Source organism: Electrona antarctica (genome assembly GCF_951216825.1).
Source record: "Electrona antarctica genome assembly, chromosome: 2".
In the NCBI taxonomy this organism is placed as follows: Eukaryota; Metazoa; Chordata; class Actinopteri; order Myctophiformes; family Myctophidae; genus Electrona; species Electrona antarctica.
The window spans coordinates 37,485,595-37,498,015 of NC_136807.1; the positions used below are offsets into that span (position 1 = coordinate 37,485,595).

Genomic DNA, 12,421 nt, shown 5'->3' on the forward strand with positions numbered 1-12,421 from the left:
TCATATTGGCTCCCTCAGACAGCCATTTATTATACTTTTGAGTGTCATGATCTCACCTCTATAGTTTTAGGCTGCAGACCTAGAGCACAGGCCTTGGCAGTTCCACGACCCAGACTGAAATTGCCATATTAAGCTGAATTAAGCTTCTAAGTCAGGGGTCTTCATATCAACTGCTTTTCAGGCCAAGGACCCCTTAGCTGAGAGAGAGAGATGAAGCAGGGACCCTCACCCCTCTACTACATATTGTATAAAAACGTGTTGCACATTAAACTTTTTCATAGATTTCATAGATAGCTTCATAGACTTGTTAAAAATTGTGACTGTGAACCCTTAGTCGTTTCGGACGTGGGGCGGCTCGCCGGAACCGGGCCGGCACCCTGGGCGCGTTCCTGTGGGTCTGTGAAATTCAATGAGGCTATTTTGGAGCTAGAAATCCTACAATAATCCTCCTACTATAAAACGGGGACTGACAACTGTCTGTGCAACTGGCTGTCTGTCCTCAACCACATTGGAAACAAGCTGTCTGGGGCTTTTTGTGTTATCCTTTTAGCATAACCTTTGACTGAACTCCCTGCACTGTTAACAAAATTGTTAATAAAGTATTCAATCAATCAATCAATATTGTTTTTTCCCCAGTGGGTCGGTTGACCAATCGGAGACCGATTACACATGTGTTTGACTATCTCAAGCAGAGTGAAGTGAGGATGCAGATTTTTCTATTTTAACTTTCCCCAAACTTTTATTAGCATTTTGAGAACTCTGACCTTCCACATGTACGCGTTGACCACTGGCATATAAACTTCCTTATTTTATTTTATTATTTTTTTGTGACAAATTTAAGGCAAGCTATTTAGATCTGTGCCACAGCTTAATTTTTTTGGGGAAAAAAAGGACAAAATCCAGTGGTGTTCCCAGCCTTACTCATCTGCGAAGAGAAAAGGCAGAGACAGAGTGTTCTGCAGGAAGTGACGGCCCGGAACATCCGTCGTACATATTTCCCCCGGATATGTTATTTTTCGACCAATCACAACACTTGTTTCATTCACAGAGAATGTAAACAGATTTGTAAAGCGCCAACGTTTCCTTGGGCGGTAATTCTGCCAAAATTTCGCTACTTCCATTAAACCACTCAACCGGCTAGGTCTTGCCCAGTGTGGTCCCATGGTTGTCCTTGCAACCATGCCGTGGTTGTATTGGTTGTTGTTGGTGTGTGTGATGTAGACTCTGCTGTGGGTGGAGATGAGGGGAATGAGTCAGTCATGGAGCAGTGCCAGTGATCATTGATCGGCACGTGTTTCGGTTGTGTGCTGTGCTCTTTATAGTAGCATGCTGGGGCAGGTTATACACACACAATGCCAGAGAGAACGCCAGCAGATAGAAAGTCCTGGCTCATCAGCAGACCCAGCAATGCTGCGCTATATATACTTGGTGCAGTAGCATGATGCGAAGCATTGTGTGGTTGTAGATATTTATTATTTATTTATTTATATTTATGAAATATTTAGCAATTGAATGGCCTATGTCTCGCCTTAAACATTATCACGACGGTAACTACTTTATATATATTTTCTTGTAACACAGACGTCAGGGGCAGCAGGGTCGTGACTCGTGAAACTGCCAGGGCTGTACTTACTATATTGCCGGGGCCTGGGCTCCAGGTGTGCAGCCTCCCCCTTCTTTTCTCTCACCTCCATCTCTTGCAGTCAGATTACATCTGCAATACACTCTGGAGACCCTTCCCCAGCCACAATCAAGTATAGGGGCATATTAGCTGGTGTTATTGCACTAGCGGGACTCTTCTTGAATTTAAGTTTTGAATGCTGGACAGATTAAATTTGGTACCATGGGAGGGACGAGAGAGAGAGAGAGACAGATGAGCGAGTGGAATAATGTGGCTCTTGTGGTTTTCACCGTCCCTCCTGGGGGTCAGTCATCTGTGGACGAGCCAACAGACAGGAAATAGATGTGACATCATGGACCAGCTGCGCCAAGCATTTTACGCTCTACATATTCTTCAGCCTGAGCTGTGTAGAAAATAGCCCCGAAAAGTATATACTGAGTGTGTATACAATGTATAAATAATGGTATATCCTGAGTATAGAGATTTATTTTCTGAGGGAGGGCTTCTCACAACACATTTTGTCATTGTATTTTATTATGTTTTTAATGTGGTCAGTATAAATGGTTAAATATTGCATTTGAGGTCCATTATACTGCTTTCCTATTTTAAATCATGTAATCAATAGCATTGTACACTATGTCAATTATTTTTAAATGATTTACATTTCTACTTTCTATGGGTTTTTATTTAGAGTTGAAAACAAAATAGATAACATCACTTTCTCAATATACTTCTGCCTGAATTTCATAATACTTCTCAGCAGCAATCCCCTTAACCTGGCATAACATATTTCACTGTTGTGGTGTATAGTTGAATGGGGTTGACTAATATAAATTCTCCCGTCCTTGCATCTCATACCCCTCCCCTCCTTGCTCTCTTTCTGGTCTCCGTGAATCCCTTCTCTCTCTTCTCTCTTTCCTGTCCCGCTCCCCTTCATTCCTCTCTCTTCCCAACTCCAGGTTAGTAACTGAAGTGGCTTGGCTCTACTACTGCTGCCGTGTGGCATTCCTACCATGCTGTTTCCCTGCTGTGCCCAACCCATGGAGGAAAATCCCCACCCGCCCCGATAGGATGCCTGCTCTGCCTGACTCCCTGCACCCCCTCCTGCCCACCACCACAGCAGCCGCCACCTTCTCCTCCTCCTCATATCTGCCCACTCTCGCTGACAGCTCCGTCCACCTCTGGCCGCCTGGGCTCCGCCCCATCCCGCTCCGCCATGGTGGATGAGCGTCCGGCCATGAGGGATGAGGTCCTCACCGCCAACACGATGGCTTGGCTGGTCTGCTCGTGCGTGTCCATCCTGGCCAACGCCTGGGGCATCTTGAGTGTCAGCGCCAAGCAGAAGAAGTGGAAGCCCCTGGAGTTCCTGATCTGCACGCTGGCGGGCACGCACATCCTCAATATGGCCATCCCCATCACCATGTTCTGCGTCATCACTCTGCGACGCCAGCACTCCACCTACGAGTGGAATGAGGGCTTGTGCAAGGTGTTCGTCTCCACCTTCTACACGCTGACGCTGGTCACGTGCTTCTCCGTCACCTCGCTGTCCTACCACCGAATGTGGATGGTGCGCTGGCCCGTGAATTACAGGTAAAAGGGCATGCTGCTTCTGTGTCTTGCTCGTCAGTTGTCAGACTGCTTATGCAGTCTTGTTGAGGTCAATGGCAATCTGGGACCCCATCGGCAAAAAAAAGGGAACATTTTCCTTTGAATTTGCCTCTGGGGGAACTGCCCATGACCCCTGTGTAAAGACTGGATGACAGAATTGTGTCAGAATACATAGGCTTAATAATCATATTGTATTGGAGAGACCATGATGCTTTACATATTATCTATCAAAAGAGCGATCAAATGGGTGTGTCCAGTTGATGTCACTGGCTGCCACTGTCTCTGGCTTGACCAAGTGCTCCAGCCAACACAACCGGCAGTGTTTGCGGGTGGGAAGCCTGTCACAGCTGTGCTATCTGTGAAGGAGTTGTCACTCTCGCTTCATGATCTGTCCCCTTATCTATGTGTTGGGCCTGGTCACTCATGCACCAATTTGCTTCTAGTTCACTTCCATTCTATGTAAGCAAAGGGACAAATAAAACATTTGCTTCCAATGGCAAAGCGAATTGACATAGATTTTCAGTATATGAAGATCTCGATCTTGGTTGGAGCCACTAGAGGCGAAATGGTACACAAATCCTACAAATAGTCCTAAGTAGGCATCTTTTGCTTCTCCCCTGACAGATTTTGTATTATTACAGCCTTCTGCTGCACAACGTTTTGGCAATGTGACATAGTCAATCAAACTTGTGTTTATATAGAAGAGCATTTATTTTGGTGTTGTGAATGACCTGATTGTGAATGTGAACGTTAGCACAGTGCACACTGCACAGAAATAATATGGCAAAAGTCATGATTTATGGAAAATTATATTATTAAGCATCGGAACACACATTTTATTTCACTTTTAATATGTCCATTCATTTCACGTTATAATATTCACATAGCCTATAATCTCATTTTAAGTATGGGGCCAGAGCCCTCTATGTGTCGTCCATCAGACTGCAGATGGACAGAGAGATACTTCAGATATCTTCCCAAATCTCACGAGAGTTTGTTGCTGGGATGGAGATAACAAAAAAAGCCATTTTATTGGAATATTGGAAATATTGTTTGCCTTGTGACGATCGGGTCCAATATTTAGTTCAGTGACCATGGAGCTAAAGAATGGTTCAGAAGCTGTGTTCACGTTCATTCTCCCATTGGAAATGAATAGACTCCAACCTGCTTCCCGTCTCCTAAAAAGGTGTGTGCCCACGTCACGCAGATGTGGGGAGTAAACCGGAGATCGCGACTCTTGCTATTTCCCTCTTGGTTGACATCTTCTGCTTCTCGTGGAGTTCAACTTTGACTGGGCCTCAGCCAATAGCACAGAAGTGTGCGGTTGACCCCACTTGACTGTGACTGTGGTGTTCTTACTGAGCCAAAATGGAGGAGACCAACAACCACATCCCCTCTAATCTCTCAAGAACAGATTTGAGCTACAGGGCAAACAACCATGCAATGCAAGGATTCTTCAGAAATATAGAAAAATAAATGAAAGAAAATGTTCACATTGGGTTCATTCTCTAATATTGACTCTATTTCAACCTGTTATTGGCCAAATCATGATATCAGAAAGTCCCCAACTGTTATTTTTGGTAACAAAATATTCTGGTCAGTGGTCACAAAACCCAGAACAATGATTTACAGATTAAAACATTTCTAGAGCAGAAACCATGGCAACTCGCGCAAACCAAACAAGTCGGTTTAAGTGTGGCTTAATGGCACTGGGTACATACAGTACAGTGATTCACTGTCTTCCTCGTCCACGGAAGAATCAGGACAGAATGTGTTTCCTACAGTCCACAGATGTCCACATGAAAGTTATGACCACTTTATCGGCTCCGCGAGATGAACACGGCATCAAAGAATACCTGCTAGTAGCCTACAGGCTGCTAGCATTCTTAATAATCTAAATTATTCATCTCTGCTTAACCAACCAATAAGGTGCAACATGTAATCTGTATTCATCTTTCATATCAACCGCTCCACGTCTCCACACAATCGTGGTCTCCTCTACCTCTATGTGACACTTACATGTACAGAGAGCGTAAATTATGAATTCCACTCTCGTAGTACCTCAGCATCTGTTCTCATTATCCAGGGCTCGTTAGGACCTTTTCCCCACTGCATTGCTCTCTTATTGATAATCATATATTCAGCTCTTAGTGATGTAAGCATCCCAGACACATTCAGGAAAAACTGACTTACTCACAGGATCAATGACGCCCACTTCTCTTGCCACAAAGGCAGTTGCTTCTCACTCTTTGGATGACTTCCATTGTGTTCAACCATGTAACCCAAAGTGTTATTTTTTATTAGATACGTTTTGAGTGCCTGCCCGGTATAACGGAAGACCACTTCCCTTCTGAGTCACACATGGCCTTGCTGTCCTAATTGAATCCTGCTTGAAGGTTTCATCCAGTCGTTCTCCAATATTGTTTCCCTCTCAGCTGTCCTACTCCTTGTCTAAAGGAAAACTGAGAAATGTTAGATTTAAAGAATATTAGAATATTACAGTGTGTGTGTGTGTGTGTGTGTGTGTGTGTGTGTGTGTGTGTGTGTGTGTGTGTGTGTGTGTGTGTGTGTGTGTGTGTGTGTGTGTGTGTGTGTGTGTGTGTGTGTGTGTGTGTGTGTGTGTGTGTGTGTGTGTGTGTGTGTGTGTGTGTGTGTGTGTGTGTGTGGGCATATATCCTACCAGGCTGCACGGATAATGCACTCTAGCGTGGCCATTAATTCAGTGCTACAAAATATTTGGAGACAGTCAGGTCCTGTATTAAGTGATACTACAGAGGAGCAGCACATTAGGTGACTGATAGCATGTGTTCTGGTTCTCTCGAGGGAGACAGGCTCGTTCCGCCTGCCAAAAGCGCTCCAGGACATCCGACACTGAACATGGAACTTGGGTCACCTCAACACATGAAGAATCGGAGAGGATCTAGTTAACTAAACTAAACCACAAAAGTCTGCCAGTACGATTCCCTTAGCACCTAGTTTTTTATATAGGTCAGCAAGTATATAGGTCACAAGTAGATGCCAAATTGATAGAATTGGCTATTAGATTTGGAGAGTAGGTTACTATGTGGGCGGCGGGTTCTTAATTTTGTTGATTGTTTTTATTCTAACTGACACCATGAGCAGGTCATTGCTAAGTGTTTTTGGGCCAACAATCACAGGGTTTTTTCAGGTGAAAAACCTCAAAGGTACCACACCAGCCAAGGGCATAAACCTCAACGGTACCACACCAGCCAAGGGCATAAACCTCAAAGGTACCACACCAGCCAAGGGCATAAACCTCAAAGGTACCACACCAGCCAAGGGCATAAACCTCAAAGGTACCACACCAGCCAAGGGCATAAACCTCAAAGGTACCACACCAGCCAAGGGCATAAACCTCAAAGGTACCACACCAGCCAAGGGCATAAACCTCAAAGGTACCACACCAGCCAAGGGCATAAACCTCAAAGGTACCACACCAGCCAAGGGCATAAACCTCAAAGGTACCACACCAGCCAAGGGCATAAACCTCAAAGGTACCACACCAGCCAAGGGCATAAACACATTGCAAATTACTTGGCTGTAATAATTCATTTGGAGGTGAGAGGAAATGGAAAATCCCTATGCACTGAAATAGACATAGATGAAAAGCAATCTTTCACCATCAGTAAACCATTGATTCCCTGCCTTTTCAACCTCAGTTTATTGGAATAAATAAACTTTTTGCAAGAATGTGCCAAAAGGGTTATTGATTGTAGATTAATTGCACCATTACCTTTTGTCTAATTTTTCATGTTCAAGTCTCCCAATTGTTTGCCATTTTAGAGTACTACAGACATCAATACTTTCTGGTATAAGTGGGATGGTGATAAGGCCACCACTTCACCACGTTCTTCCGGACCTGCTAGCAAAGTCATGTGTTAGATTAGAACCTGGCTCTTGAATTACGTATGTCACCTCCCTGAGCCCCTCCCCATCATCCCTTTTCTCTATCTTTTCATGTATATCTTTCCACTGTGCTTCGTAGTGAAGCTGGCTAGGAAAGTTATTTAAATACCGTTGTGGTTGCATAATTGATTCTTGTATATGCAGGGGCGGCCTTAAGGATCTGGGGGACTGTTTCAAGAGCTAATGTGGTGGCCCCCCATATCTACACATACTGTATATACACACACCAGGGGCAGGAGCGGGTTTCGGTGCGTCAGTGACTGAGGTGTTGGGGGCCAGACTCCCGAGTGGGAGGCCCCCTTTTCAATTGGAACGGTTGAAAAACACAGCTAAGGCCGCTACTGTGTATATGTTACCTCTCACACACATGCTCAGCAAAAGACTCGTCTGGCATTGGAGGATCTTACAGCTGGTGTAGAATCAGTTTTACAATTACAATGTGAATATAAAATGTGAGGCCCCTTTCATCTGGTTGCTATTTGATAACAGCTGAACTTTGAAGTTCATTTTAATTTGCTTGAATTGCGTTTTAGTTTAATTCGTTTAAACTGAATGTCTGCCTGCCTCTTCTTTCCAGGCTGAGTAACACCAAGAAGCAAGCGGTGCACACGGTTATGGGCATCTGGATGGTGTCCTTCATTCTGTCCACGCTGCCCGCTGTGGGCTGGCACGATACCATCGACCGATTCTACACCTCCGACTGCCGTTTCATCGTCACGGAAATCGGCCTGGGCTTCGGCGTGTGCTTCCTGCTGCTGATTGGTGGCAGCGTGGCCATGGGTGTCATTTGCATTGGCATCGCCCTCTTCCAGACCTTCTCCATCCAAGCTGGCCACAACGCCAACAAGAACAAGTTCAACGTGCCCACCATCGTGGTGGAGGATGCCCAGGGGAAGCGCCGGTCGTCCATCGACGGCTCGGAGCCACTCAAGACCTCGCTGCAGATAACTTACCTGATCAGTGGCATTGTGTTCATCTATGACTTCCTGACCGGCTTCCCCATCCTGGTGAGTTCACTCACACTTCACTGTATGAGTTAAGGCCGTTTCAGACAGGGTGCGAGCCACGCAGGCGTTCAGACAGGGAGCGAGCCACGCAGGCGTTCAGACAGGGAGCGAGCCACGCAGGCGTTCAGACAGGGAGCGAGCCACGCAGGCGTTCAGACAGGGAGCGAGCCACGCAGGCGTTCAGATAGGGAGCGAGCCACGCAGGCGTTCAGACAGGGAGCGAGCCACGCAGGCGTTCAGACAGGGAGCGAGCCACGCAGGCGTTCAGACAGGGAGCGAGCCACGCAGGCGTTCAGACAGGGAGCGAGCCACGCAGGCGTTCAGACAGGGAGCGAGCCACGCAGGCGTTCAGACAGGGAGCGACCCACGCAGGCGTTCTGAGTTAAGGCCGTTTCAGACAGGGAGCGAGCCACGCAGGCGTTCAGACAGGGAGCGACCCACTCAGGCGTTCTCGCATGGATTAGCGACGTGTCTTCTCATGAGGGACGCGGGACGCCTAGCGCCTCTCATTGAAAATTAATTACCACGGTGCGTCAGTCACTTCCCGTCTGAAAACACCTATATGTTACAAGGTGTCAGAAACTCATTAGCGGTAGTGACCTACATTAGAGCGTGCACGCACGCACGCACGCACACACACACACACACACACCAAAAGTCATAGAGCTATGTATAAAGTAATCAACAGTCCTATTGAAAGTGTCCCTGGTATGCCCCCCACAGCGTGTTCGGGTTAAACAGTATGTCATAGGAGTCTTTCTCGCTCCGTCGTGTGTGTGTGTGTGTGTGTGTGTGTGTGTGTGTGTGTGTGTGTGTGTGTGTGTGTGTGTGTGTGTGTGTGTGTGTGTGTGTGTGTGTGTGTGTGTGTGTGTGTGTGTGTGTGTGTGTGTGTGTGTGTGTGTGTGTGTGTGTGTGTGTGTGTGTGTGTGTGTGTGTGTGTGTGTGTGTGTGTGTTGCTCTGCCCTTTGTTTACTTGGTTTGGTTGGCTGGTTTACATCCCATGACTTAATCATGGTGTGTGCGTGGCGTGTGCGTATGCGCACACACATTCGCATGCGTATGTGCAAGAGAGAGAGAGTGTGTATCACAATCACACATATAGTGCAGGAACACATGAGCCGTGCCATGAACTTTGTGTTTTTATCCTTTTTTGTTTTCTTTCTCCTAAATATTCATCAAGTTCTCAATGTTATCAAGCTCTCTCTCTCTCTCTCTCTCTCTCTCCTATGCCTTTTGATAACCTTCACGGGCTGTTTTTTTTCTTTCTCTGCTGCTTGATTCTGTGAAGATGTTCAAATAAACTAAACTAAAATCTCATACATTGAGAGTGGGGCGGCAGTGGCGGCGGTGGCTCAGGGGTAGAGTGACTGGATATGAACCACAAGGTTCCTAGTTCAAACCCGGGCTCCCCTAGAGTTAGTGTCGAAGTGTCCTTGAGCAAGACTCTGAGCCCTAATTGCTCCCGATGTGCAGGTTGGTGCCTTGCATGGTTTCCTCTGGCATCGGTGTGTGAATGTGTGTGTGTGAATGTGTGAATGTAATGCACAATCTCTGTAAAGCACCTTGGATAAAGGTGCTATATAAATGCACCATTTACCATTTATTGAAGACTTCGGCATGAGATCTCTCCCTGTCCCTCTCAAAAGATCATACATTTCCCGTAGACATTTTGATGATGTCGCTCCCTCCCTGGTTCAGCTTGTAGAGGCTGAAGGGGCAGAGTGAGGGTAAAGGGTTCTTGAGTCAGCAGCACACCACAGAGCATGCTCAGTGGATGTAGAGATGAGATGGAAAGCGAACGCTACTCCCCCACAGAAGGTCCTATGATGCTGTTTTATTATTTAAATGAACTTTAATGTTTCAGCTCATCTGAGGCCAGAAATAGGTCAGACAATGTGTGTGGGTGGGTGGGTGGGTGGGTGTGCGTGTTCGACTTCTGCCCTATCTCTCTTCTACCCAGAAGTGTACAGCACGCACACACGCACGCACGCACACACACACACACACACACACACACACACACACACACACACACACACACACACACACACACACACACACACACACACACACACACACACACACACACACACACACACAGTTTGTCCGGATTTGGGGGCACTTGTGCTTGCTTGCTGTACTTTCTCTCTCTTGGCCATGATGATGGAAACATTACAGTGACAGTAAAGGCTGGGCAAGTATCCAAATACTCCATTATGAATCCACTGTCATTGCTACGCACACCACAGTCGATAGCAACTTGATTTCAAACATTGTATGATTGATTTGCTGCAGATGACTTTGTATAAAAACCACTTTGGTTATATCTACATGATTATTTATGATTAATATACTAGATGTTGTAATTATGTATTACTTAGATGCACTGCGGCTAGACAGGAGGGTCTGGAGGGCATAGATTCAGGCGTCCCGGGTTAGTGTTGGCTAGTCCGCACATCTTTGTAATTATGATTATTAGACTTAATAATTTGATGAACAAAATTATAATATTATTCACCAATGTTTTGCTAGCTGATGCGTCTCATATGAACATCATATAGCCATTGTCGAGGGTGTGTGCAAAGACGTGAATATGGAGCGTGGGATTTGCGGTTCTATCGATATTCTTTGGAGATCTGCTGATGCGACCAACTTCCCACCTGGCGCTTCATGCCCTCGGATCCTCGCCGATAACACGCGGCGAGTTTGAAGCAAGGTTATAATAGTTTTGGATTTTTCATTATAGTTTAGTTTTAGTTCGTTTTGACATTCGAACATGGGGCTAAATTTGTTTACAAAATGTTATGGCGATTTCTATATTTTTATTTACTATAGTCCTACTAGACCCCAGGAAATTACACCTGGCCACACAAGATCACGGGATCTTCTGAATGTGAAGGGGGGTACTAGGCGGATGCCATACTCACTGTGTGTTGTAGGCTCAATATGTCAGTTTGTCACATTCAATAGATCCTTTGTGGCCAGATGTAATTTTATGGGGTCTAGTAGGACTATAATAAATAATAAAAAATAAATCGCTTTAAAAAATTGTAAAACAAAATACATATTTAGCCCCATGTTCGAATGCCCCCGCAAACCTAGAGACTGACATTCTTATGATCAAAATAAGAACAATAATGGTGTGTAAAAACAAAATGTAAAACAAAATGTAAAATTTGCCACAGACGAGACCGAGTCTTGCCACGGACACATTTGTTTGTGTACGGACATATTGATGATCCCTGGTCTGATGCTAATGCAAGTTCATTGAATCCAGGGTGGGCAAAGCTTCTATAGGAACATATTTGAATACAGATTGTGGCCCTAGATGAGTCACAGAGACTAAATATTTTTGGGAGCGTTTTGCTCATTGCTGGCAGTCTGAATACCAAAAAAGAAAAAAGTCATTAAAATGTTGACATAGTATTGCTTATAGCTACTTTAAAGTAAGATAAATAGACTTGTTGAAAGTGCTGTCCACACTAGCTCATTATATTCAAAGAGATACGTTTTCTAGGGTACAGGCTTTAGTTTCGACATACTATTGGTCCGACAACGACAACCTACCTCAAACCCTAACCTAACAATAACCGCAAGCACGGAGCAGCGCATGTTCGCCAACCTTAACGCATGCTCGCCAACCTTAATCTGATCGCCAACCTTAACACATGTTCGCCAACCTTAAAGGAGAATTCCATGCTAGAAGGCTTTCTTACCTTTATTTGTAGTTGTTACAACCCCACCAAAGAGGTCCAGGTGTTATTTTGTGCAAAAATGCATTATTGGCTATTTCCCCTACCATAAGCCCTCAATGAATTGCATTGAATTTAATGGGGTTATGGGGTGTTGTGCTAATTCGCTTATTTCCATCGCTCAAAAATCATTTTCTTTGTATATATCCTCTCTTCATAATGTAAATAGTATCCCAAGTGGCACACTTACTACTACTTATTTCGATGGAAATAAGCGAATTAGCACAAAAACCCAACCCCCATTGAGGGCTTATGGTAGGCCAATAATGCACTTTTGCACAAAATAACACCTGGACCTCTTTGGTGGGGACATAACAACTACAAATAAAGGTAAGAAAGCCTTCTAGCATGGAATTCTCCTTTAATTTGGTCGCCAACCTTAACGCATGTTCGCCAACCTTAATCTGATCGTTTTGCATGTCGGTCTTATGGTATGTCTAGTTGTTTTACAGGTTTCATACAACACAAATAAATGTACTTTCCATAATAAATTAATGTCTGTAGAC

The 12,421-nt window shown here is 45.1% G+C and overlaps 1 protein-coding gene across 2 annotated transcripts in view; it reads left to right on the plus strand.

Annotated features, from left to right (window-relative positions):
* gpr153 (G protein-coupled receptor 153) overlaps positions 1 to 12,421 on the plus strand; it is a 42,992-nt gene that overhangs the window by 14,463 nt on the left and 16,108 nt on the right. For both annotated transcript variants that reach the window (XM_079520078.1, XM_079520079.1), the window contains exons 2-3: positions 2,581 to 3,211; positions 7,734 to 8,163. In XM_079520078.1, the coding sequence (XP_079376204.1) occupies positions 2,838 to 3,211; positions 7,734 to 8,163 (804 nt within the window). In that variant the 5' untranslated portion in view covers positions 2,581 to 2,837. The remainder of the gene's footprint in view (positions 1 to 2,580; positions 3,212 to 7,733; positions 8,164 to 12,421) is intronic.